The sequence below is a fragment of the Echeneis naucrates genome, chromosome 14 (assembly GCF_900963305.1).
Source record: "Echeneis naucrates chromosome 14, fEcheNa1.1, whole genome shotgun sequence".
Taxonomy (NCBI): domain Eukaryota; kingdom Metazoa; phylum Chordata; class Actinopteri; order Carangiformes; family Echeneidae; genus Echeneis; species Echeneis naucrates.
The window spans coordinates 13,958,105-13,985,017 of NC_042524.1; the positions used below are offsets into that span (position 1 = coordinate 13,958,105).

A 26,913-nucleotide genomic window follows, 5' to 3' on the forward strand; every position below is an offset into this window, starting at 1 on the left:
GTAACATCATGCATTAAGTAACACCATCTGAAAATCTGAGCCATTTGGGGACGTCTCCTGTTTATGCCTACAGGTACATATTTTTTTGCAATCCATCCATTACTTTGCTCCATCCGTGTTGGAGGTTTACAAAGCTACCTCTGTGTGCGCTCAAATCTCAAACTGCAAATTGATCACAGCTATGACCAGTTTTGTCTTTGCTCATTAGCTTTGCCCATTAAAGTTTTCCAAGCTCATGCAAATATTTAATTAACATTTTAAAGCATGATGTTCCTGAGTCTTAGATAGAAACACAGATGGTTTCCTAGATCTTCAAGTCATCTAGCCTGCTCTTGTTGTTGCTGTGCTTGCTCGACTGACTGTTCCTGCGTTGATTTTCAACAGGACTCTCAAAGCCAGGACTAGAGGTTTTCCTCTCCGTCATATCATCCCCCTCGGATTTACCTTTCCTCTCCACAGCCATATTGTCTCTGTTTTGCTTATAAACCACTTTGCTGTTGTACGGGCTGTAAGCTGAGTTTGGTTCTGCCATGCCGTACTTTGGGTCTGCGGGGAAAGGCTCAGGCACAGTGGGATGACCCGCAAAGTAGTTATAACTCGGCACAAATGGCATGACCGCCTCATTCAGGTGCTTTTGGGCCTCGTTTGCAGCCTGTGAGCGTCTGTAGCGGAGCCCTTGGTGGCACTTTGTGAAACCTAGATGGTACATTTCCACGAGGTTGAGCAGCAGTGAGATGCAGGCGACCACGAGCATGAAGATGATGAAGACTGTCTTCTCAGTGGGTCGGGAGATATAGCAGTTCACCATGTTAGGGCACGGCCAGCGGTCGCAGGTGTACATCGGCTTGAGCTCAAAGCCATACAGGAAGTACTGAGCTACAATAAACGCCACTTCAAACAGGGTCTTGAAAATAATGTTGAAGACGTAGGTGCGCAGCAGTGCACCTTGCAGACGCACGTGGCCCTGGTTGTCTTTCACTGGGGCCTTCTTGCTCTTGTTGCCAGTAAACTGCTGCTGCTTTTCATTCAGGATGGCGAGGTCCTTCTCCTTCTGTTTCTCCTTTTCCTCCATGCGGACCAGATGAAGGATGTGGCCCAGATAAATTAGTGTTGGCGTCGAGACAAAGATAATTTGCATCACCCAGAAGCGGATGTGAGAAATGGGGAAGGTCTTATCGTAGCAGACATTCTGACAACCAGGCTGCTTGGTGTCACAGGTGAAGCCGGACTGCTCGTCGCCCCAGACCTTCTCCGCTGCCGTTCCCAGCACCAGGATACGAAAAATGAAGAGCACTGTAAGCCAGACTTTTCCCACAACAGTAGAGTGCTCCTGGGCGCTCTCCAGCAACTTTCCCAACAAGTTCCAGTCCCCCATACTGGCTCACAGGGGCACACTCAGCTATACTGACAAAACCAGAAGGTTTGCCTTTGGGGAAAAGGAAAAATGTACAGTAAATATATAAACTTTATCACAGTTTTACTTGCTGTTGGATGAAAGAAACAAGAAACAACAACAAAGAAAGTACAATATCTTATAAAATTACAGTACCTCATTTTTGTGAAAACAAACCTTTTATTTCTTCTGAAGGCAGCTGCCACCTGCTTACAGTGTTAAGAGTGGTGATGATATAAGGAGCAAGGTTTCATCATATAAACTGAAACAGTGAGCTGAAAGAAAATAAAAAATGAAAAGAGGAAAACTGAAATATTGTTATAGTAAAAAAATAAACCTCATATAACCCTGATTCACATGACAGCATCTTGTGATTGTATGGATTTTATGCATGCAAAACATTAAAAGTGGGGATGATGCCAATCACAGAATTATAGCCTCAAGAAGAAGATCAAACTATTTCTGCCACTCTACAGACACTGTAAAGACTTATGCCTACTTCAGTCATGATAGGATCACTGACTAATCATGAATTCAGCATTTGTATTCCTAACTGGTGGTAAAACAGGCCAAGACACAGCTGACTGTGTGAGAGAAAAATCCCCGGAGCAGACAAGCTTATGCTCGGCATGAATCTTGTGACACTGTGCCCAACAGTGCTCACTGACTCCAGATTTAGGTTTTCAGTTTATGTTTCAAGAAGCTATTGCCTAAGACATGGCCATTCTTGTCCCTTAGAAATGGTCCCAATAATCCGAAAATGTGATCAGAGGCAGAAAGACTGTGAGTACCTGTTTAAAATATAAGACTGTCAGCTGTGAAATATTAAAAACACTTCACCCAAGTTTACCCAAAAATTTAAGATGCTATTTCGACTATTCAAGTACGGGTCCTCAACCAAATTGTAACACTTTTGTGATTATTTAATTATTTATTCAATAATTGATTATCCTGAGTATGTTCATGAAAAAACACATACCTGACAATGTTCATGTCCTGCAGCAATGCAGATCCAGAGTTATTTGGTGACTGAGCCGTTTTCCAGCTCACACAGAGGCTGTGTTCTCCGGAATCACCAAGGAAAAGCTGCGCCAAGATAAACTTCCTTAGATAGTTTTTACTGGTGGCTGTGATCCCATCTGCTGCCCTCCCACTCTGACCTGATCAATGCTGAGTGTTCAACAAGCCATCGCAACCAAATCCCTTTTTGGTCTCAATAAGAGCACAGATGGAAAACATGCCAGCACGTAGAAAAGTATCAAATCCTTTGTTTTAGAGCTGTTTCCATTGGACTGACTGGCCAGTGAGTGGAGGTTAGTCCTCCATGTCAGTGTGTGCTAAATATAATTCATGGTGATGGGAGTGGCTTTGTTGTCACTCTCATGGTGATCTGACCCTTGGCAGTATTAGACACTGTCGTCCCTCAGTGCTGGAGTCAGGGTTGCTGCTTGTGGAGTGAGTAACACGTATTATGGATGTTGGTGATATAGATAAATGCACAAACATGAGCTGTTATTCACACCGTGTCCTTTAGTTAAACTCTTCATGTGTTAATCTTGTGCAGATGAGCAGAACAACGGAGGACAGTAATTAAGTACATTTACTCAACTGTTAACAAAGTAAACTTTTTTTTTCACTGAAGTTCTTGTATTTCAAACATCTGCTGCATCTTATCTGAGCTAAATATTCTACATATTCAGGACATATCAGAGGGAAACATTCAGCACATATATTCTCTTAACATTTCTAGCGCTTAGTAAAATCCAATAAAGTTATGCAGGCACTACTCAGGAAAAAAAATGTTGATTGAATATTTCCCATTCTTAACATTACATTGGTTGTGTAATTTGTGCAAATGACAGTTATTGTCACTACTTGCCACTAATATTAATGATATATATCAGTGCAGGTTAAACTACCCAATAATATAAAAAGCTATTTAAGTTAAATTATTCACTCTAATTCGATTACATTAGATCAAATCAGATGGTTTGAATTAAGATTTTGAAACCAGAAAGTAGAAGAGCATTGGGCTTCGTTAAAATCAAAAACATCCGAGTCAATAAATAATTAAAATAATAAAAATATACAACCAATATCGACCTTCCTGTGACGATCTTGTGAAAAATGAACGTTTCTGAAAGATGTGTTGGCAGAACACTCCAAAATAAAACTGAACACACAGTCGCACTAAATCACAGGAATAATAGACTGGATAAAATTGGTTTTAGTACCTTGCTGCCAATATGCCTTTAATCAAACTGAGCTCTGTGGATGGTGTGTGTTGATACACTCCTTAAAAAGAAAACCGCCCTCTTGCTCGGCCAAGGCCAGGTCCAGCTGTCCCCCAGGTCAACCATTGTCACATACACACTGACCCCTAATGTGGCGAGGCTATTGATAACTCTAAAACTCAGCACTTTGGCCTTCAGCAGTAGAGCTTAATAGCAGCCTGAGATGTTTTCTCACAGGTGGCAACATGGCTCTGAGGATCGGACGCCTAAACATGGTGATGGTGCAGCGTAACCACGTTTCCTTCACATTTTGTTTTTCTCCCAGTCACGCTGGTGACAGGAAAGTGGCTCTGCTCTGACTGCGGCTTAATTTGATCTTACAGAGGACTGCGGGTCTCTGGTGATTTATGCTGTCACCATATATTTCCATTTACTCAGGAAATCCTATCAAAATACACCAGCGCTCTTTTAATTTCATTGCATAATGGAGTCATCTTTGAGACGGTACAGATAATTCACAAATGTTTTATCTTCTCCCTTTAAATTTTGATTTGCAGACAAAAAAAAGTTAGAAAACAACCTCTGGTTGACATTTCGCTTAAGTGTACTGACAATATACACACATCCAGCTTCAAAATAAATAAATTCAAATGACATGTTTAGAAATCAGTAGTACAATTCAGAAAAGAGAGTGGTTCAAGCTTTTCTCTTTAACCACCAAAGAAAGGAGTCTGTGTAAGCAACCACTTCATTTTACATCATTTAACATTTATGAAATGCAACAAATTCTCTGTATTAGTATAACATCTCACTGAAGAGAAGCTATCAATCCTTAGATTGAGTTCATGATGATTTAAACAAAAGTATGTCATATGTGATTATATTTTATTTAAATGATAGAATATTATAAATATAAACACAATAATATTGCAGCAAGTTGTATTCGATTTGTAATCTGATGGCACTGATCACATTCTTAATATTTTCATTTCAAGACCAAAATTCAAAATGCCAAAAGGTCCATTACAATAGAAGCTTTTAGCATAGCTGTCTGCAATAAGGTATTATAAAATGTTACTTAAATCATCTTCATGTGGCTAGATCAAGTTATTATCCTTTGTTACAACACATTATTGTTGCTCTGAGTGCAACTACTTACAGTGTCGTTTTTTTCATGGCACAAGACATTTCATTTCTGCTGGGAGTGATTTGAAATATCGAATGTGATGCATATTGGTGTGGAACTTGCTGCCCGAACACTGAATGCTTTGAACACTTAGATTATAATCACTGGTTGACGTACCACTATGTCAAACTGAGGGGTATGGTGCCATTAAATGAATACACTTACAAGTTAAATTAAGTTTTGCTGTGTGGCACTAAGGTCACTTTAAAATCCCTTTGTTCAGGTATGAAATCTATGTATTTTGTTAGTATGAGCAGAGTTTTTGGATCCAAGCCCCAATAGTTGAGTCTCCAGCATTTTGCAAATGCTTGCTGCAGGCCTTTCCCACCAAGAAGACCACCTCGGCAATGTTGAGCAGGATACAAACCCCTGACACGGCCAGCATGAACACAGTGAAGACAGTCTTCTCTGTGGGCCTCGACACAAAGCAGTCCACCGTGTTGGGACAGGGGTAAGAGTCACACTTCACCAGCCGGATCATCTTGTAACCGGGGTAGATCATGTAAAACACGTACATAAAGGTGACCTCAAAGACGATACGAAACAACAGGCTGATGACATACGTCCACCACAGAGCGCCTGTGATTTTCATCTTCTGGGTCTTTATCTGCTCCAGGTCTTTGGGGTTAGCCTTTCCTGAGAGTTTGTAGAGCCTCTTGTCAACGTGGCGACGGTGGGCCACATGCATGGCTACCAGCAGGGCGGGAGTGGAGACCAGGATGAGCTGAAGCGCCCACAGGCGGATGTGAGAGATGGGGAAGAAGTGATCATAGCAGACACTGTTGCAGCCAGGCTGCTGGGTGTTGCAGGTGAAGCCGGACTTCTCGTCGCCCCACACGCTCTCTGCTGCAACCACCAGGACCAGGATACGGAAAATAAACAGGACAGAGAGCCAGATGCGACCGATGCCCGTGGAGTGCCTGTTCACTCCGCTGATGACGGCATAAAATGTTGCCCAGTTCATCTTTTGTTCCGGGTCTAATGGAGAAACAACAAAAAACATCACAGGGTCGACGGGTGAAAGAAGATTGTGCAGGTTGTTTCCTCTTTTGGAGCGATAAAGTTGCTTTGGTATAAATACAATATTTAATACAACATAAGACATTTTTTCCCATTTTTAGGTATAAATAACAAAAGTTTTATCAGACTTCATTGAACAACAAGTGTTGTTGGACTTGTGCTTCCAAAATTCCCTCCTGCCTGTTAAACCTTTCGCCTTTTGTTCTTATGAAGTTTTTAAAATGTTTTCTTTGTTTAAATCTCTGACAAATACTATTATGAGAAAGAAGCATGCTACGGTGCTATTAACCTATGCTATTAAAATGTGGAGTATTATTTCACATGTACTTATCTTTAAAGATTGTCACATTGTGAAGGCGGATTAAAAAGGTTTTAAATAGTGTGTTCCAGCTTGATTGTAAGATTGATAGTAAGGATTTGCTGCCTTGTCCTCTGTGGACAAGGCGGCAAATCAGTTTATTTAGGTTTTAAATTCATGGTCATACCAAATAAACATTTTGAAAATGCCAACTTGGACTTGAGGAATTTGTAGTGACCATTTTCAATATCTGATATTTCATCAAGCAAACAAAACCAAATTATATTAGAAAATAATGTTCAGACTTTATGATGATAATAGCTGTTAGTTAAAGCCCATGAATATATCATCAGGTTCAGTTAGAAATTACATAATTTTGTAGGTTTACAAATGAGACAGTTTAGTCCCAGCTAAGAAATTGATACTTTAAAAATTAACTTCAGTATTTTCTTTTTTTCTTTTTCTTTCCAGCCACTTCAAAACTTATCAAATTTCCAAGGCAAACACTGATTTCAAGTTTTAAAAATATCCAAAGAGGTTTATCTCCTCTGCTCCAGTATTGGTTGTTCTGCATCTTCAACATGTTGGCATTTCCAGTCTAACATAAATGTCAGAGTTGTTACCCGGCTCAGCAGGAGGTGTAAGAGGCATAGGAGGCAATGTAGAGTACAATGCTGACCCGCTGGTTTGGCATGGGTGCGTATCCAGAGAAGAAGAAAGCCTCTCTGCAGCCCCTCTGCAGTTGGCAGGCTACTTAAGAGTGAAACAGTCAAGTCTGGCACCATTCATCATGTGACATGCTTTCACCATTTGCCGTCGTGTAGCATGCAAAGTGGGCATCTGCACCCTACGTAACAGGGTCTGTACTTCTGTCTGATTGTTGCCGGGAAAATCATGTACATGTACAAAATGATGTCATTGTTTAATAGAAGATGATAAAATAAACACCCAGACTCTGTTTTGCGACCAGCTTCATGCCTCAATGATGTTTTGAATTTCATAATAAAAGCAAAAGAAAAGTATTTTTAGAGGAGAAAAGCATCTTTGCTGAGGAGTCACAGATAATGTTTAGTAAAAAGGTGACCGTGAAGAATAAAGTATCCACTTAACTAAGAACAGAATCAACCATCTTGACACACTGAAATGATTACTATCCAACATTTTTTTAGCTAAATTAGCTGGAAACACGGCAAGGAATAGAAGCAACTTACCTTCAGCTATAGTTTTGAGTAAAGTACATCCAGAAACATTTACTTTGACATTGGCAGATTTTTTTTTTTTTTTTTCAGTCCGTGACTGGGAACAAGAGTATCAGAGCACCATGACTTTGCATTGCTAATGATTTCTCTCACACTAGCCACTGCCCTGCACTGGAGAGGTCATATGCTGCTGTGCGCAATATTTGCATACAATAGGCCCATTTACCCAGACCAAACAAACAGCTTCAGATTCAGATCAAACATTTTAATTTCTGCCCAGCTGAGGAATCTGCGTGGGGCCTGCAGTCAGTCCTCTTGTCCTTATTGTGCTGTGTTCTGCAGAGGAAGTGGAGGATGTTTTTGACGCAATATGGAGTAAAACATTTAGGTCTAAAACAAAGAATGACCCATTACAGCTAAAGATAAGAAGACAAGGGTCCTGCATCATTTTTTCTTCTCGGCCCCTTTCTGCACCCACCTAACATTCAACCACAGATTAAATCTTTAGTCTCTGCAGACACATTTGACAGTACAAAAAAACCCACAAATTTTCTGTGCCTTACTCTTCAAGCAGATGAATTAACCTCTCAGAGAGAATAAAAACCTCCTGTCAGTTTCAATTTTCTTCTTTGGATGTTAAAGGTTAACTAGCTGAGCTTTATGTAATCCAACAGTTGCAGTGAGATGAAGCTCCGTGTTTAGAGAACAACGGTAAAGCTAGGGGAGTAACACAAGCACGAGCATACAGGATGTCTCCGGTATGCAGTGTAGATAATATGGTGCAAGTTTTTCTTTTGGTGTCTGAGCGATTCCAGATAACTTTATTCCTTTTTAAGCAACATCTAGGGAAATAAATATTTAAAATGCCCCACTGCAATTTTTTAGATAGCCAAAACTAGTGCAGTTCCTGGTAGGAATATTGATCCTCTGCGCCGTTGTGAGGTGTGTACATGTTGTCCTTTTGTCTGAAAAATAGAGAGTAGCAGGGGACTTAATATTGACAATGTCATCAGGCATCAGGGGAGTTAATTAGAACAAAACATTATATTCAAAAGCATCAAATAGTTTGAACAAAGCTACAAAGAGTGAGGCATGTTGCAAATTTTGAAAATCAGTGAAGACTGAAAACTAATAGAGTTTTTTTTTTTTTCTTCATTTGTATGGAGTAAACTCTGTCAATGCAAATGATAACGTTGAGATAAAGGTGAGTCTCTAGGAAATGAGCCACCAACATTTAGAAACAGCTGCAGATGAGTAAGACTTTTAAATGGCTGTACACTGCTCATCACAGCTATTTTGCTGATTCAATTTCTACTGTTATCAGACGTGTTATGAATTATGTGGAAGGATTACTATACAATGTCAAGACAATTTAAATGAAAGCGTGATGGATACAGGTGTTTGGGTTTTCTTAAATAATGAAGTAATATTTCTGGTTGCACAAATCTGTGGGCCTTTCACGCATACTCTGACTGTTTCATTGGCTCAATTGTCTGTATCTGAATTCAAATCAAGCTTTCACAGCTGAGTGTGTATTTATGAGCTGACAATACTCCCCTCTTTCATTTCAGTATGAAGGATGACATCTGGAGGTCTCTAACTGTTAATGCACAATATCAGTGATCAGCAGTGAAGGATTCAGTGGGTCCCTTTGGGGGGAGATGAAATTAAATCAGCATTTTTTCAGTGTGTCAACTAGACACCATTTCAATCAAGACTCTCAGGAGAGAAACTTAGACCAAGATAGAAATGTTCATCGCTTTTATTGTCAGAATAATGTTTTCTTTTATATTCCTAATGCTGCAGGCTACTACACGAAAAATTATCTTATAATAAATACAACTTAATGATCTTCCTTTGGCAGGACTCCTGTAGTTGTATGCTCTCATGCAGAAAGTCACACCATACTAAGGTCAAGGTTGAATGAAGGATCACACCCATTAATCATAGGTGTGTTCCTGTCACAAATAAGGCTCTGAAAATGTGCCCATGCATGTTTGCATAGGCATGCAAACAGCTGAAGTCAAACCTTTGTCTTACTCAACAGCATCTCAGTAGTGAATCCTAAATGCATTAGTGGGCATAAGACCACAGTCACTAATTTAAGACAATCTCATACCGAATATAATATGATCTGATAGATAGTGTAGAGTTAGACACAGACCATTCATGGCTGAATTTATTCATTTATTTATTTTTTCAGTTTCTGTGTGTATGGACTTTTTCTAAGTTGGGACAATCAATGTTGGCCAAACGTACTGGCTATCTTTTCCAGCTTACACAAGAACAAAGACAAGTCGCTGTCCAGTTGTGACCGTATCCAGTGGTCTCCTTTCCAGTGCTTTATCTTTTTACTTTCTGAAGGCCTACAGGTAGCATTTCACGTGATACATGTATTATTAGTGGAGAATGTAGCGTGTCAGAAACATACTTGGTTTTTCATCAGGTTTAGTGTTATTTTATGGGGAGTCCCAGTTGTTTCCACTTTATTGAGATCCACCTATGAGAGCACAATCTGAGGTGTGAATATTCCGACAGCCTTGACGGTCCTTGAAGGCCGTGGCCGCGGCCCCTTTAAGAGCCTCCTGGGTGTAGAAAGGAGGGCGGACTTTGTGAGTCAGTGGCCAGCTGGTCTCGTTCAATTCAGATCTGGATTACGCTCTTTGCAAAGTTGACACTCTAGAGCATATGTATAATATCTCTCTTAGACAAATATATATATTTTTAAATACATATCCTGCATTTAAATGAGGTTCTGTTGACTTTGGGGGTCAACATATGTTTTCACATTGATGTAAAGGACATAAGAGGATTACATGAAAGTGTAAAAGGTTTTGGAATCGGACGCGTCCGGAGGGGACTAGCCGCTCTCCTAATCACGACACCACAGCGAGGAAAAAGTGGAAAAGGACTGCTTTCCGTCAAATTAGACTTCAAACAGCGTTTCGGGCGACCAAAAGGGGGAAGTGAGCCTGGAGAGAGCCTCGCCCTCCGTGCCGGACTGTGTGTGTGAGCTGCACCATGCTCTGTGTTTGGTGTGTGTTTGGAGCAGCAGGGACCAGACGAGCGTAGGCTGCGTGGCTCACAGAAACCACCCCAGCGTCGGTGCAGGTCACACCCGGCCGGGCAGAAGATGGGGCATCCCCCCCTGGAGTTCAGTGACTGCTATCTGGACAGCCCGGAGTTCAGAGAGAGTCTCAAGTGCTACGAGATCGAGCTGGACCGGACCAGCAAATCTCTCAAAGAGCTGATAAAAGATGGCAACAGTGTTATCAATGCAATCAACGGTGAGTGTGCTGCTTGGAGGTGAGCAGCAGATTGTTTTGCACAGAGGATGCAGCTGCAGTGATGTCGGGGGGGTGAAGCATCAGTGACGCCTTTTCATGAGGGCCTGCAGGATCAGTGTGGGTGGGAGAGCCACATTTGGGGGAGGCGCCAATGCTCCCCCTGGGTTTAGAGCCAGTGGTCCTGCTCTGGGAGGATTCGGTGCAGATCTACAGGATGAGTCTGGGTTTGTTTGTCAAACACCACCACAGCTGTCTCCTTTTGCCCACCTTTCCTCCCCTGTGTGATGTGGCCTGCCCCCTCTCTGCTGGTGGTGAGGTGGGTCCAGTCCCGCTGATAGTATGGAGCAGAGCCAGTGGCAGCATGCAGCTCTGTGGATGTGTGTATTTGGGTCAGTGTGACACCCATGAGGGGAAACACTGTTTGTTTTGTATGGCCAAGATACTGTCCATTCTGCTGTCCAAATCCCCAACGACAAGCTTTTCACCTCGAAAACAGAAACCGCCATTGTAGGTGCTGTGGGCGACATCCAGACTGCTGGAGGTCCCATATTCATCCAGATAATCCACATAATAAGAGGTCACGAGTTGTTATTGTAGGGGTGAGCTGCACCAAGACATAGTCACCTCACGCTTTTTTTCCACAATGCATATCGATCAGGACACTTTAATTGTGGTTTACAGTAAATAAACAGAAGCTACTGCGCAGCTAAATAAATACATTCATCAGAAACAAACTTGAATGGAAAACGCATGACATGATCGAAAGATTGAAACCGCTTAAAATATATATATATATAAATATATATTCCAAGCAATGATCCTGAGGCGAAATACTCCACAGTATTCTTCTGACAGATTCTGTTTGTCTACGTAATGAAAGCCAGATGTCGCATGGATAATGTATTCCACTGGCCACACACTGGCTGCTGCTGTGCTGCTAAAGATGGGCTTTCCTACCAAAGATTAGAAAAATACACAGTAATAATAAACCTATACTGGACTTAAGATCACAATGATTTTTATGTCATAGACATAGTTGGGATTGAGGCCCTTAGTGATGTTTTACAAAGATTTAATCTCTTTCATTTACTTTTAGGCTATTCTGTGGCAGTGCAGAAGTTTTCTCAGACTCTCAGTACATTCCAGTTCGACTTCATCGGTGACTCCCTGACAGATGATGAGATTAACATTGGTAAGATGATACAGAAATTCTGCTAATTACACACTTTTGTTGACATTTTGGTGATGAATTGGGTGTTAGAGATTTGGCAGTTTCGCAGTCAGAAATATCTGAAATTTGTTCCTGTAAAGCTAGAGTGCTTCACATCAGACGTGACTGTTACAAACAGATTTTCCTATTGGCCTCAGAGGAGAGGAGCATTTTGGCAGCTATGAGGAAATTCCTCACAGTTTGAATGAAAAACAGAAGTTTCTGCTATGAGTTTGATGACAAATCTGTAGAAAAATTATCTGTAAATACTGTCATAATCAACAAAGAGATCAAGAGATCTGCATTACTTCATCATTTTTGTTGGTATTGTCCATGATATGGTATTAATTATTGCATCTGTTGTCATTGATTAGATGGAATTTAACCACTCTGTGAAGCTGAAGACAAATGTCAACTTTTGGATATTAATTATTATTATTATATATATTTGTCAGTGCTGGAACATGTCCAATTGGGGTGCTTTTCTTTTTTCAATAGCCAATGTGTTTCCTGTGTTAGACACTTAAGATAACAATGTGCGAAATCTTCATTCGGTCCTCAACATCTTGTTTTTACCCCCAGCGGAGTCGTTCCAGGAGTTTGCTGGTCTCCTGCAGGAAGTGGAGCATGACAGGATGATGCTGGTGGGTTATCCACTTCCCCCATGCTGACTATGCATCCTATTTAAAACCTCATTGCACATTTCAAACCATTTCAACAATTCCTTCACTATATATTAGACCAGTCGGAAGGAAGATGTTGACATGCCCTTTTATGGACAACTGACAAACTAACTTTCTGTTTGCTACAATAAAACAAACTCTGTTCCTCATACAGAAGCTTTTCCATTTGCTTATGTTTGTTGATTTATACTATCAGCAAACACAACTGCACACCAAGATACCTTATTTTACTTACATACTTGTCATGCATACTTGTTACAAGGAAGATGGGCAAATATTTTAGTACCAGTTCCTCTCTTGGTTTCTGTGTTCCTCTTGTTAATGATTCCATGGTGCCTTTGTCATCTCAAGCTGTTTTATTTTTATTATTTTTGCATGCTATCTTTTTCTGTCAGTATGCTGAATTGTGCTTCCTCTGGTGGAGCAGTGTTGCCCTAACTGCCTTTTATGTTTTTGTTTATGTTTTTTTCATTCCACATAAACTCAAGTTACAAACTTATCTACTTTGTTTGTCTTTTGGCCTTAAAATTTATCAATCATGGTATCACAGAAGTGGCAATTCCTCTTAACTACTTTTAAAATAAGGCATCTGGTAAATTGTGCTTGTGGCCACACAAAAGAAAAATACATTTTCATGTTTAACTTTAAGGTGTGTATGTGTGTACTCCAAATATAACACAATGCATTTACCACAGATTGTGTATTCTGGTCATGGCAATTAAGGTTGTGCTTCATGTTTACTTATCCAGGTCCAGAATGCCTCTGACCTTCTCATTAAACCGCTGGAGAAGTTCAGAAAAGAGCAAATAGGAGTAACAAAAGTAAGTGTTTTTACTGAATCCTTTGATCTCTGTGAAACATAGCTAGGTAATTTGAATAAAAGTAAAACATCCAGTAGATTCATCTATTTTTAGCATTAAAAATCAAACTGACTTCCAAACAAGCACACTGTACCATCATCTTGAGCGACTGAGCTGCTACTTCCTCAAATTTATTTACAAAATTCTCTGTGTGAAACATCCACCTGTTTAAGACCTATATTATGAAAGTGGGTTTTCTTCCTCTTTTACCTTTTAATGTGTTGAGCAGTTTCGTGTTTCAGAGCTGATTATATATTGCATTTAACCTCGTTGTAGTATCACCTTGAGTACTCAACATGAATCCTGGATATCAGATTGTGCTCTGATCAAAACTTTTCCCCCTTTGTATGTCAAGTGTCCAGCTGTTCACTGCTTTGCTGATATTTATTTGGCCCACAGATGAGACTGAAATACTTTGTAAATGAAATATAAAGTTCTTTGGTCTATAAAGCTTTGGCCTATTTAGCATTCCATAATTTCAATCAAGATACTACTGTTAATTATGACTTAAGCACAAACCAAAAGCCTGTAATCTACAGAAGTACCCCATGAGATACAATTATCCATGGAAACAACTGGGTCTTCTGCCTTGTGGGCTGGGATATTGTCTCTAAGGTTTTGCACATGAGGGAAATGTTTATATTGAGGTGGTTTTGGAGTAAAGAGAAGCAAATATAGCCCAAGTTTTTGTATTAACAGTTCCTAACAGCAACTCTCCCCAACAAGTTGTATGTTTTTCAGTGTATGATTTAAGAGAAACTTGTTTCAATCCTGTGAAAACCTTTTCAAACCTCCAACCCATCTGTCTTCCAGGAAAAGAGAAAGAAGTTTGAGAAAGAGAGTGAAAAGTATTACTCCCAGTTAGACAAGCATCTGAATCTTTCAGCAAAGAAGAAGGAGAGTCAACTCCAAGAGGTTGGGTGAAGTACAGCCAGTATTTGTCATCAGTCATCTTTTGAAATCCAGAACTGAAAAGTGTTTTCTCCTTTCTTCCCACCTCAGGCTGATGAACTTGTAGACAAAGAGAGGGTGAATTTCTATGAATCATCGGTGGAGTATGTTTACCAGATCCATCAGGTTCAGGACAGGAAGAAGTTTGATGTGGTGGAGCCTGTGAGTGCCACCTGTGGTCTCCCACTTATTCTCTTTGCTACCGCACACACCTCCAACAAGAGAAGGAAATGCAGTTATTTAGAAAGCAGAACACCAGTATGATTCGTCCTTTCCTCATGGTAATGCTACCTATTCTTTACAGCAGTCTGAAGTTTGTATTCCACATTGTGGTTGGACAGGTGCTGGCATTTCTTCACAGCATTTTAACGCTCAACAACCTGACAGTAGAGATGACCCAGGACTTCATGCCTTATAAGCAGGAGCTGCAGCTCAGTTTGCAGAACGTAAGTTGCGCTACTGATTATGAATGATGCTGTTAGTGAGGGATATATATCCTTTAATTGGATGTCTGCAAGTTCCAAAAGTCCTGTCCGGGTTTTCATGCAGACGAGAAACCACTATGAGAGCACCCGTGAGGAGATGGAAGAGCTGATGAAAAGAATGAAGCACCCATCCCAGATCTCTAAGATGCACAGCTTTCTGCCAATGGAGGGTTATCTGTACTGTCAGGAGAAGTGTAAGTCTGCTCAGTGCTTTACAATGAAGCTTGTTGCCTGCACATCCTCGTACTTGAATGCCTCCTGACCAGGCCCATCCGGTTTTTCTGTCTTTCCTCTAACAGGGGCTTTGGGTGTGTCATGGGTCAAATATTATTGCAAGTATCACAAGGAGGGGAGGCTGTTGGTCATGACACCATGTGAGCAGAGGCCGACAACTAAACAGGTGCTTACTGACAAGAAACAGGCCACAGACAAACATCTGTGTGCCTGCTGTTTATATCCTCAGATGCTGGCTATCATCATCGTCTTCATCACATACATACTAACCACTTTCCAACTTTCTCTCTTTCTTTACAGGGCCCTGCACAGCTGACGCTTAAGTCCTGCATCCGCCGCAAATCAGACTCCATCGACAAACGCTTTTGCTTTGACGTGGAAACTGTCGAAAGGTTAGTACAAACAAATCTGAGAAACTGTGAGAGCCCTGTGGCATAAACAGGTTCAGGCGGTGAGGTGAACAGGTGGTTTACAAGGACACAGTGTGAGGGCTAAATGGACTGTAGCCCAAACATTCCCAAAACAGCATGTGCATGCTGGAAACAGATGGCAGAATGTACAGTTTGAGGGGAAGAAGCACAACAAGCTCATATTTATATTAGCAGGCCAGTGAGTATCACATGCATTTTAATAGTTGCTTTCTGTTGTAGTCAAGCAGATACTTTGATTGTCAGCAGGGTGTACAGGTGTTTGATGAATTCGAGGTGCCAGTGCTGTTTAGGGCAGAAAATAATGTAGTCACCTGTTGTGACCTTTCACCTTTAGAACTGGAGAATAAACAGTTAAGTGTTCCTTCATTGGTGTTATTCATTACCAAAGCACACTGTATATAGTGAGGTTTATATTGTATCCTTTTTTTCTTTTCTTAGTTGTATTTGGCTCGACCAGGCCTCAGTTCTTAATTTTGTACCCTCTTCATGTGCATGCATATCTTGTGGGTTTGACAATAAAGCTTCCTTGAATCCCTGAATTCAGCAATAATTAGTTTGCTAAAATTGTTGTTATCCAAGTTTATAGACACATAAATGCCGAGCTTAACATTACATACATTTCACTGTGAAGGTTTACAGAAAGGATTTTTTTTATTTTATGGTTTTTTATTTTGTTAAGTTGATAGAATGAGCTTTGTGTGTTCCGTAGTTGTTTTAGTTAATCCTTAAATAATTAATTCAGTAGCCTACAACTCAAAAGGTTTGGCACCAGAATTTATTGCTCCTCCAGCAGAGAAATTGCAACAATGAATTTCCATCATCTCTTCATGCTTGTCTTATTTATCTCTGCTTCCTACTTCCATCATCAACTCATATCCATTAATCAGCTTCTTCACAGACACTTCGAGTCCTTCTTATAGTGTTCTTGTCATTTTGTACCCTCTGATTTACTTGAAAAATGCATGTGTGGTTCAAATAGGACCTAATCACTGTGGTTGTAAAATGTAGCAGAGCACCCTGTGACCTCAAAATATAATTGCAACCTTTGCCTCTTGTTGTTTTCATAGAAACACACCTGTCACGTTCCAGGCTCTTTCAGAGGGGGACAGGAAGTTGTGGATGGAGGCCATGGATGGAAAAGAGCCTGTAAGATTTTTTTGTTTGTTTGTTTTCATTTTTCATTGTTTATAGCTAAGTGACAACTTGGCTTAAATAACGTTTGACAACTTTTAAACACAGCAGGTTACAGACATGACCTAGTTATTGCTTCTCTATTACAGGAGAAGCTTGTCAGGCACATTATTCCACCAGTGTGTGGCTGAATGAAGGTATCTGGTTAATCTTAGAACCAGCGCTGAAAATTGGTTCTTCAGTTACTCTCGAAAATCACATATAGGTCTTCATAGATCTGCCAATTTGTTGATCTGCCAAAACCCTCTACTCCCATGATCTTTGACACTAAGCAGTTTTGATGCAATGAAATACTGAATTGTTTTAAGTAACAACATCGTTTTTTTGGTTGTAGCGATAAACCTAGTTTTACTTTAAGTTATGTTTTCTCTGCAGGTGTTATCATGCCTCATTCATGTCAGTTGCTTTTAAGGTAGATTTAGTGTGAATTGTGGACAATATATATAAACCATCACCATCAGGGGATGTGAAAATAATACAAGGCACACTTTGGCGGTGGCCTCTTCCTGTGGAACTTCCTCAATGACATGTGTATCTTGTCAACATTTCATAGTAGTTTTGCAATTTTTCCCAAAGGCTCACTGCACTCCTCCAGCAGTGCCTCAGTGTCAGCCATGTTAGACTCTGGATGATCTTTTCTCTTCATGATACCTTCTTCTACACCAACTCTTGACTTTATAGCACTTTAAATGGCCTTTGGAGTTTTGGAGTAGCTGAAATATAAGACACTGCCACTGCCGTTTGGGCACATTATATTGCTCTCTTTCATAGTGTAATATATGTAGAGATAGTTCCTGTAACCATTGGCTCTTTCTAAACATACTGCATGGTCTCACTTTGTACTATGTTATTGCTTGCTTGTAGAGCACAGAGCTTTGCCATGGAAGCATAATGATTTTCTCATACACTGCAGTGTTCAATCAGTGTTAAAGTCCCTAACATTATGCAAGTTCAGACTAGACAATAGATGTGAAAGTTTAGCTCATTGGTCAGTTGTGAAAAGCAATTGGCCAAGATTTTGATGTTAGAAATAAAAGAGTAACTGGACACAGTTTCTCAAATATTGTACACATACACACACTGAGGGAGTGTGTACTGTGACATACTGCCTCTGTGTTGCTGGTGATTATGAATTGGTTATGAAATTCTTCTCCCAAGAGTTAGCCAAATTCCTTTCTCTTATTTGACTCTTGTTGATGCAAGAATCTTTCTTTCACCCACCTGTTCTTTCATTTTTAGTTTTAAGACATCCGTGTTCTTTGGTAGATTTTTCCACATGCTCTTCATTTTCCTTTTACATTTTTTCCATTCCAGATCTATCATTCCCCAATTCACAAGCAAGCAGAAAGTAAGTCAGTCATCATTACTCTCCAAGTCTGAATATGTGATGTTGAAATAGATAAACATGGCACTGTGCTACTTTACATCTCATCCCACTGGAAGTATCAGTTATCATGTTTTGACAATAAGTGTTAGTGTTAAAATTACAGTTTGCTGTTATATCTGCAAATGGTTTCTCTTGTCATATCTTGTTTTACTCAACAGTGGAGCTGAATGAAGTCGGATTCAAGTTTGTGCGAAAGTGCATCAATTATGTTGAAACAAAAGGTAAACGGTCATTTTAGAGGTTTATCACAGATCCCTGAGTTTAACTAGTTTGTCTTCATACCCATAAGAGGGCGTAGTTGAGTCATGACTCATTTTGATGCCACTCCTGCAGGCTGATCTCAGGAATAAATGTACAACATTACAGTTGTAGTTGCATGGCATAGTCCGTTTAAAATAGTAAAGATTTTCAATCATTGCATCTCTGTTACTTGCTTTTTTAACTCAAGCCTTTAAATTTCTCAACTTCTGTGATTTGTCTTAGAAGAATGAAATTAAATACTCAAATCATGAGCGTGTAGGGATAGGGTTATTTGTCTCATGATCCAAGCGGGGGGCTTTCTTCAGTCTGAAATGCAACATTAAATCAAGCATAATAAAGAAAGAACATCTGTATCTTGCTTTGGGTTCACACACAGAGAACACATGGAACATTTCCACAGCTCTCAATTTGTCCAAATCACACTCCCCTCTCTGTTTCTTCCCCATCTCTTCTTTCCAGGAGTGACACAAGAAGGAGTGTACAGAACAGTTGGCAGCAACATCCAAGTGCAGAAGCTTTTAAATGCGTTCTTTGGTGAGGAAATAAGCCTGTGAATATACACTTTTTTCACTTTGTTTTCCTTACTGGAGTTCATATGCCTGATTCCATGACATAACAGGTTATGCAGCTTTTGTTAAGACATGCAAGGAAATATTTGCAGGTTGTCACACCCAGTGCTGCTGCGCTGCCTGTCTTTTGTAATTCTACTTTTGTGTAGAGCATTGTTTTAACTGTCACCTCTCATGTTTATTTGAGTCATTTTTAGAGGAAAAAAAAGTTTCAGGCTCCCAAATAACAAAAATCACTGGTTTGAACTCAATTTGTTAAAGCTATTAAAGCTGCGATAAGCCATCAATAATCAGATTTTTTTTTATGTGTAAAGGGTTATTTCTACTATGATAATGACCTATATCGCATATATGCCAGCATTTTTTTTTTTTTTTACTTGGCGCTGCCACATGATTTAACTTGAATGGTCAAGGTGTTGATCCCAGATGGATTTCAGTGTTGTTCACTTGGGAACTTACAGTATTCAGTACTTTGTGTTTATTTATTCACCCCTGCCTAGACTCCACACACCCAGGAGATGTAGATCTCTACAGCAGCGACTGGGACATTAAAACCATCACAAGTGCATTGAAGTTCTACCTAAGGTGTGTGTATATTTGTGTGAAGAGATCTCATAAGTGGTATATAATTAATTTACTGTAAATGCACTCCATGATCATAAGGGTGGGTGTAATTACACCCGACTCATTTGAATTCAGCAGAATTCATTGGTAAATTGAGAACCCTGATACTCTTAATAGTTTTAGTATTTTCTAAGAAAATTTCCAGTAGCACTTAACAATTTGCCATTATTAAAATAACAAATGCAACTTTGCCATAGGTTGTGTTCTCTTAAGTGCTCTTAAATGTAATTATGTAAGCTTTTAGTTTTTTGTGTGTTTGGTGGGGTAAGCCATGTTGCACTACCGTCTCGCACTTGTGTTCATTAACATTTTTATTTTTCTGCAGGAGTCTGTGTGAACCTCTGATGACCTACACTCTGCACAGGGACCTCATGTGTGCTGCAAGTAAGGAATAATCTTTTGCTCAGATTCAGGGAAATTGCGTTATTGTCTCTGGCTCATCTTTATAATTTTAGATCTAGATCTATTTTTGAAATTAGTTACTTATACCAATATAGTCGAAGTATATTTCTAAAAAGCAAAATGTCAAAGGTGCCTTTGAAAGAACATAGGCGTCACAGGCATATCCTCACAACAGGAAAAATGTATGCTTTTTTGTGAATTTAAGATTATCTTTTCAGGGAGAAGTGTGGTCAGCAGTTTTTGTTCACCAGCTTGTGCACCAGCTTTAAGAGTTGGATACAAGTTTTAAGAGACATTTGTATGTCAGTACTGCGCCGACTGTAGGGCCAGCTGGTCTTCAGACAGCAGCACTATATCACTCTGGACACTAAAGGAAATCTAAGCCCCCATTTTGTTTTTGTCTGTCAGGCTACATCATTGTAAAACAGAACACAATAAGTTTTATGTCAGCCTCTTTCAGTCAAGATGTTGCAGGTGGTCCTTTAACACAACAGGTGGCTTCAGTTACCTCATTCAATTCATTAACTGAACTGAGCCTTAGTTTATTCAGGAGACTTTCTTTTATTAGTTTTGTGCCTTTGTTGCGGTGGATAGTGGGGCCCTGCTCCATATTGTCTTTTTCTTTTTTCCAGAGTCAGATAATCTGGATTTTCGACTAAGCGAAATTCATTCACTTACCTACAAACTACCGGAGAAGAATCGAGAGATGTTGGAGATGCTTATCAAGCACTTGGTCAAGTGAGTGCCAGTGTTTCACCAGCTGTGCCAGCAGTTTAGTTTTATTTTAATCCAAACTCATCTTTATTCTTGTCGACAGTGTGTGCAGCCACAGTAATGAAAATCTCATGAGTCCTTCAAACATGGGCGTTATCTTTGGACCCACACTGATGAGAGCGAAGGAGGACACAGTGGCGGCCATGTTGGATATCAAGTTTCAAAACATAGTTGTTGAGATTCTGATTGAGGACTACAAGAAGGTACAAACCCAGAGTGAAAATATTTAAACACACTTAAAGAAATAATTTGAGGTTTTAGAAAATATAGTTTTCATGCACAACTTTATTCATTTTAAGAAGTTTTAAGATGGCTGAAGCTGAAATAGCTCCTAAAATGAAATTATACTGTAATTTTTTTTTTGTTATTTTAGATCTTCAGTAATAGGCCAGAGGACAGCACCGTCCCACCTATCCCTCCCCCCAGAATCACCCCAAGAAAGCGGCAGCCCATCACAATCTCCAAGCGGCCGCCTCGCGTTTTTCAAGCACTCAGTCCTGACCACTTCCATAGAGCAGAGAGTAATTATTAGCATCTCTTGGGCCTGATTGTCATCATCATCCACAACATTAACACATCCTGCCTGTGCTGATCATACATTAAATTAATTTTAACATGAATCTCCAAAGGCTTTAGACACATGTTTTTTCTGTCCATAAATACTTTACTAACCACATTCCTCACAGATTAGTAATATTTGTTTGCCTTATTCTTAATCATTGATTTTTTTTATTCTATTTTTTTTTTATTTTTATTTCAACTGTAAATTAACTTTGTCCAAACAATTTTATATCTCATATCAGTCTTTTTAAATGTCTCGGGCTGAACCATGTAATTCTTGTCTGTTTGAAGTCCTTGTTGAGTGGGTGTGGCTCTATGTTCTCCTACACAATGGCAGTGAAATTCGGAGCACCTCCAGTCCGTCTGCTCTCTCCTAACCTACCAATCCACACAGCCAAATAACTGGCCCTGTGCAATTAATCTAGAGCTTGTGTGTGTTAAATTCATTGACTAATCCTTGTAAAAAAGGGTTTTCTTAAACACAATATTTTTCCTGTACTTGGCTTTAGGTTACTTGTACTCACATTGAAAGAACACGTGGTATTCTTTGTCTCTTGTCTCTGTCTCCACTTTGCATTAAATGTTCTGTTGTTTCCTTGTAATAGATGGACAGGGCGACAGTGCTGTCTCAGACGTTGATGTCTCAGCGAGTCCTGTTCCCCTGCAGCGGGTAAAACCTGTAAGCTTCGCTCCACCTATTCCAAAAGAACCACCTCCAAGACAAGCACTATTGCCGAAACCCGCAAACCGCCAGGACTCGAACATTGGAAAGATGGACGATACAAAGCAAAAGACAGATGTCTCTTCATCTGCGAATGGGGACTCTGGAGTCTATGTTAGCCGAGTACCGTCTTTCCAGAGCAGAAGACTTCCTCTGAAGGGCACATCAGCAAACAGAGAAGGTATGAGAAACCTTTTGTGTTTATGAGGCTGAAAATTTCTCTAATCATACTTTTGAAAGAGTTTTAAGTCATATCAGGAAAGAAAAACTTTTAAAGCCTTACAGGTTTTAAAAATAAACCAAGACAAAGATGTGTTATGCTAAATGAAAAGCGAAGTTGTGATGTGTTGGTCAATACATCTTTATCTTCTCATACTGCTTTTGTCTATACATCTTGTATTTATCATAATGGTAGCTAGAATCCCAGTTGTGTTCATAGGCTAATATAGGTCCAGCATTTGCATCTCTGTTTAATCCATAAGTGGGTTTCCCCCCATTTAGTTCATTTTTAAATAAAAAGGCCTATATGAATAAAGGCATTTGGCAAGAATTTTTTTCACCCAATCAGGGTTCTAAGAAGTTGGTCATCAGAGATTGAAGGGAGACAGTGCTACAGATTTCTGCAATGTGTCTTTGCTTTGTTTCTTTGTTTTAGTTTCTGTTTAACATGCATTAAAAACTAGTCTAGCAATCCAAAATATTAATGCATGGATTTTCAGTTATCATTCCAGCATGTGAACTTTGAAATGGACAATGTGTATTTATTATATATTATATTATAAGTGACTTAACTGTGTGGTTTTGTGCCTTGACTGCTGTGGTTCCTTCCAACCACTCGATTTAACCTTGAAGCACAGAGTTAATTTCAGCACAGTTGTGTTGAACCTACTCACTGTTCAGAAACGAATGGCAGACAGAGAAAGTTAAGGACTAGCTGTTGAACAGAGCAGGGTTTATGTTTTTGTAACTTCCAATACAACCCTTAAACTCCCTCCATGTTGAAGATGCAGAAATGTTTGGATATTGAAATAACTCCTTTACAACTGTATGTTTTCTAATATCTGCACATTCCCATGCACATGAGGTTTTAGCATTGTTATTGTTTTTCAGGAGATTCTGAGGGTCTGAGCAGAACCAGGACCACAGAGAAACCTGCCATTTGCAGACCCCCAGTCAGGCCTCCAGAGCCCCCCTCCAGACTCCCCAATCCACAAAAGCCCCAAAGTCCAGCTGCCAGTGAAAGCACGGCCACATCCTAGTAAGTGCTTTTGAGACATAGAAAAGTCAGTCAAGAAGTCCAATAAATGTTTAAAAAACCCCAAATCTAATTCACTTTTTTCATTAAAGCATACAACCTTAAACATACAAGTTCCTGTATCTCAGAATAAGCAGACTAACTAAACCAAAAATGGAAACAGCTGGACTGTCATAAATTCAGGAGCTGAGAACAAACTTGGTGGCAGTTATTTTTTTTAGATTGACGATTAGTCCAATATTATTATTGTTTATAACCAATGTTTTAACAGTAACAATGAGTCAAAATGCTTTGTGACTTCTGGATGTGAAATATAGACTGCTGTATCAACTTGGAAAGGGATAATGTCTCAATATAGTGTTTACAGCTTACAGCTAGTTTATCTACAATCCTAACATCTCATTTCTTTTCTTGCAGTGTTGCCTCGAAGACAAAGTTTTTTGAGAATGCCTCGAGGAAAGTTGGCAGGTACGTAAAAGCCATTTTCTTATCTTTGCTTCAGTTTGTTCTTCTTGAGAGTTCAGGAAAATTATCAGAGACATTAAGTTTATTTATTATATTATATAGTACATTTACTTGGAAGTAAGTTGGAGTCGTTCTGGTGGGCGTTGGCCTTCACCAGGGCTGTGCCTTGTCTGTTCATGGACAGGATTTGGAGGAGCAGCTGTGGTGAGGAAGGGCTGCAAGTCCGTAGTGTGGTTGGTTTTTGCGGATGCTGTAGTCCTTTTGGCACCATCTGTCAGTCTTCTGTCCTACCTTCACCTATGGTCATGAGCGATGGATCATGACCAAAAGAGCAAGATTCAAGATACAAATGCCCAAAATGGGTTTTTCTCCGCAGGGTGGCTAGGGTCTCCCTTAGAGATAGGGTGAGAAGCTCAGTCATCTGGGAAAACTTGGAGAAGGGCATCGGCTCCTTTGTGTGGAAAGGAGCCAGTTGATGTGGTCCAGGCATCTGATTAGGATGCCACCAGGGCATCTCTCTAAAGAGGTGCTCCTGGCACGTTCAACTTGGAGGAGACCTTAGGCCAGACTCAGGACCAGGTGGGTAGATTATATCCCCTCACTGGCCTGGGAGTGCCTCGGGCTCCCCCAGTCACAATTAGCCGAGGTAGCAGGGGAAAAGGAAGTCTGGGGCTCCTACTGCAGCTACTACCCCCGTGACCCCACTTTGGATAAGTGGTTGAAGATGGATGGATGTATGAAGTTTATATATTTGCTGTGCCAGAGATGAAATCTAAAAAAATCACATCAGGGCATTTGAGGGATTCATTTTGCTTTTTGTCAATAAATGTTATTATATTTAGTGATGTCCCATCCATTATTTTTGCCACCTTTCCAGATACTGATAATCAATGTGTGATCAGCCAGTTAACAGCTGTGCATATCTTTGTAGTGCACTGGGGTCTGCATCAGGCTGCAGTGTAACCTGATGTATTGATGTCTGCGTCAGTGTGAATCTAAACATTCATGTGACATCTGTCAGAGCAGTCAATCAGCAGACCTTTCACTGTTCAGCTGCAGCTCCACCTTCCTCTGGGAGTGAGCCAGATCCCTGAAATTACTGTTAATACACAATCGCTGATCACAGCGACACACACAAAGGCTCCAAGATTTTTAGGGGAATGGCACTGATCCATTTTTCTAGTTGGCATAGATCTTTCTGTAATTGTATTACTCTGTGCCTCATTCTCATGCCCTCTACCTCTCTCCCTCTCTCTAATAATTTAGTCCTACCACCTCTCCATTACCATCACCAGTGACAAATGTAAGAAAGGAGGTGAGTTACTGTAATTTTGTACATTTTTTGTATTTAATTCTTAAATTGTGTCTCATTTGATATTTCTTTGGTTTATTTTAAGGAGATGTAGACCACATCCTGTGATCTCTACATGTGCTGTTTTGGAGCGCAGTAAGGTGGAGGGAGCCACCACTAATGAACTGAGTTCAATGATGAATCATTAGGTTATAAGGTAACTGGCTCGGTGAATGACTATTATTCAAGTGTTGGGAGGGAATACAATTTTTTCCACACCAATCAAATGATATTAAAATATTAATTTCTTTTACAGTTTTACATGGTTTGAATGAAGGATGTTTACGTGTGGGACCTAACTATGACTGGGTTGTGCATTCTGTTCACTCTTAACTGTTTTCAGTAGTTTGAAAGACTGATTGATTAAAACTGAGTTGCTCAGTTTATTAATTTGAAAATGTGATACATTAATCTAAAAGTGAACTTTTTGCCATGTAAAGAATTTGAAACAAAATTCTTGTCTGTAATTTTTGTCAATCTGCTTCAAGAAAAGCAGCCTCATAAGATTATATTTCAATATTTCAACAGACAACAACAAATTTTAATTTCAAGGACCTGGAAAAAATGAATCCATCTTAATCTACATCTCACAATTGAATAACTATGGGTAGGTATTTTATTTGGTTAGTCTTTTAAAAGTGTTTAATTGTCAGCGTGTATTAAATCAGTGTAGTTAGAATTTACACTGAATAGAATGCCTTCTGTTAGGTTAATAGGGAATTTTAAAAAGCAGATTCACTAGTACATTTCTCACTTCTTGTAGTTTGTTCAAGTTATAAAGCAAGGTTTTTGAAGTGTACCCTAAGTTGAATTTGTTTTTTGTTTTTTTTGGGGGGGGTTGCATAACTCAACTTCTGGTTTACAAAAAGAAAAATAAACACAATGCTTTTTTAAATGTGTCTACCATGGTTCATTAATACTTTGGGTTGTCAATCTCTTCCATTACTGCACTGTGTTTTGGTGTCATCCTTCCTCGGGCTGTTATATTGATGCTATCATTTGAAGTCACTCTCATAACCCCATTCTCACATTTGCACCAAATTTAAATTGTTGTTTTATGATGAGGTGCAATTAAGTGCATTAACTGGAGTTGATATGCATGAAAACCATACGAACAAGTGAAAAGCTTTTACACACAAGTGTAATTTCCTTGCATAAACAGAGCACTTTAGCTGAGAATATATTTCTTGTATGTGTGCAAGCTTTTGTGAAGTTTTCATTTGCGTATGAATGTTTCAGTTGTGCACATAGTCTTTTTAGTAGTATGAGTCAAGTTCTCATCTTTGGTAGTTTGGTTTCATATGTCAAATCAAATCGAACTTTATTTACATAACACCAAATCATAACAAAGTATGTTCAAGGCACTTCACATATAAAGCAGGGTTGAACCAAAGTCTCAGTAGAGGTATTAAAGAGACCGAATAAATCGCTTCGTGAGCACGCAGTTGGAGACAGTATCATGGAAAACTTCCTTTAGGAAGAAATTTCAGACAGACCAAGACTCAGGATGGGCAGCCATCTGCCTCGACTGGTTGGGTTGAGTGAAAGAGAAAGAAAAGGGAGAAAACAAGGGAGAGAAATTCAGAGCAGGGGGAAAAAGAACACCAGCCAAACGTACAGATGCAAAGAGGATTAAAGACAGACATCACTAAAAGTACATTCATAAATATCAACGGCAAGCAATGCTAACAGGATGTGATAATAGTCATGATTAATAATGGCATGATAACTAACGGTGAGTATAAAATTCAGCACCTGCAGGATGAGGACAGGAAGGTAGAAAACAAAGTTAGTGGCATGTGTATATAGTGTGAAATACATACAGGATTATCTTAGGTTATTATTTTAGGTCTAATCTAAGATCTAATGGCTTGTCAATTT

At 39.6% G+C, this 26,913-nt stretch overlaps 3 protein-coding genes across 4 annotated transcripts; 1 reads left to right on the forward strand and 2 right to left on the reverse strand.

Annotated features, from left to right (window-relative positions):
* Positions 1-304: 304 nt before the first annotated feature.
* gja2 (gap junction protein, alpha 2) lies at positions 305-1,375 on the reverse strand. The gene has a single exon (XM_029518640.1). It carries the CDS (start codon positions 1,373-1,375, stop codon positions 305-307), a length of 1,071 nt encoding a protein of 356 aa, XP_029374500.1.
* A 3,187-nt stretch (positions 1,376-4,562) lies between these two features.
* On the reverse strand, positions 4,563-6,782 carry gjb1a (gap junction protein beta 1a). Its single transcript, XM_029519383.1, has 2 exons — positions 6,755-6,782; positions 4,563-5,791 (listed from the first exon to the last, which is right to left on the reverse strand). The coding sequence occupies exons 1-2, from the start codon at positions 6,780-6,782 to the stop codon at positions 5,058-5,060; spliced, it is 762 nt and encodes a 253-aa protein (XP_029375243.1). The 3' UTR covers positions 4,563-5,057.
* Positions 6,783-10,008: 3,226 nt separating this feature from the next.
* Positions 10,009-25,921, forward strand: ophn1 (oligophrenin 1). Of its 2 annotated transcripts, none has more exons than XM_029519563.1 (24): positions 10,009-10,617; positions 11,714-11,809; positions 12,410-12,471; positions 13,260-13,331; positions 14,184-14,285; positions 14,373-14,483; positions 14,663-14,767; positions 14,871-15,000; positions 15,106-15,206; positions 15,341-15,432; positions 16,539-16,617; positions 17,977-18,010; positions 18,208-18,270; positions 18,770-18,844; positions 19,380-19,464; positions 19,829-19,887; positions 20,538-20,643; positions 20,723-20,882; positions 21,053-21,200; positions 21,846-22,142; positions 23,072-23,219; positions 23,634-23,684; positions 24,948-24,996; positions 25,079-25,921. In XM_029519563.1, exons 1-24 carry the CDS (start codon positions 10,464-10,466, stop codon positions 25,085-25,087), a joined length of 2,388 nt encoding a protein of 795 aa, XP_029375423.1. In that variant the 5' UTR covers positions 10,009-10,463; the 3' UTR covers positions 25,088-25,921. The 2 variants fall into 2 exon arrangements, with proteins under 2 accessions (XP_029375423.1, XP_029375424.1); XM_029519564.1 differs by having other exon boundaries at positions 10,464-10,617; positions 24,948-24,984.
* The last annotated feature ends 992 nt before the right edge of the window (positions 25,922-26,913 follow it).

Excerpts from the sequence above, each read along its gene's own strand:
- gja2 (XM_029518640.1), bottom strand. The coding sequence starts at position 1,375 with ATGGGGGACTGGAACTTGTTGGGAAAGTTGCTGGAGAGCGCCCAGGAG.
- gjb1a (XM_029519383.1), bottom strand. The coding sequence starts at position 6,782 with ATGCCTCTTACACCTCCTGCTGAGCCGG. Across the intron at positions 5,792-6,754 it reads TACACCTCCTGCTGAGCCGG|ACCCGGAACAAAAGATGAAC; the intron begins GTAACAACTCTG and ends TTTCTCCATTAG.
- ophn1 (XM_029519563.1), top strand. The coding sequence starts at position 10,464 with ATGGGGCATCCCCCCCTGGAGTTCAGTGACTGCTATCTGGACAGCCCG. Across the intron at positions 14,768-14,870 it reads TGCAGCTCAGTTTGCAGAAC|ACGAGAAACCACTATGAGAG; the intron begins GTAAGTTGCGCT and ends GTTTTCATGCAG. Across the intron at positions 23,220-23,633 it reads GAAAGCACGGCCACATCCTA|TGTTGCCTCGAAGACAAAGT; the intron begins GTAAGTGCTTTT and ends CTTTTCTTGCAG.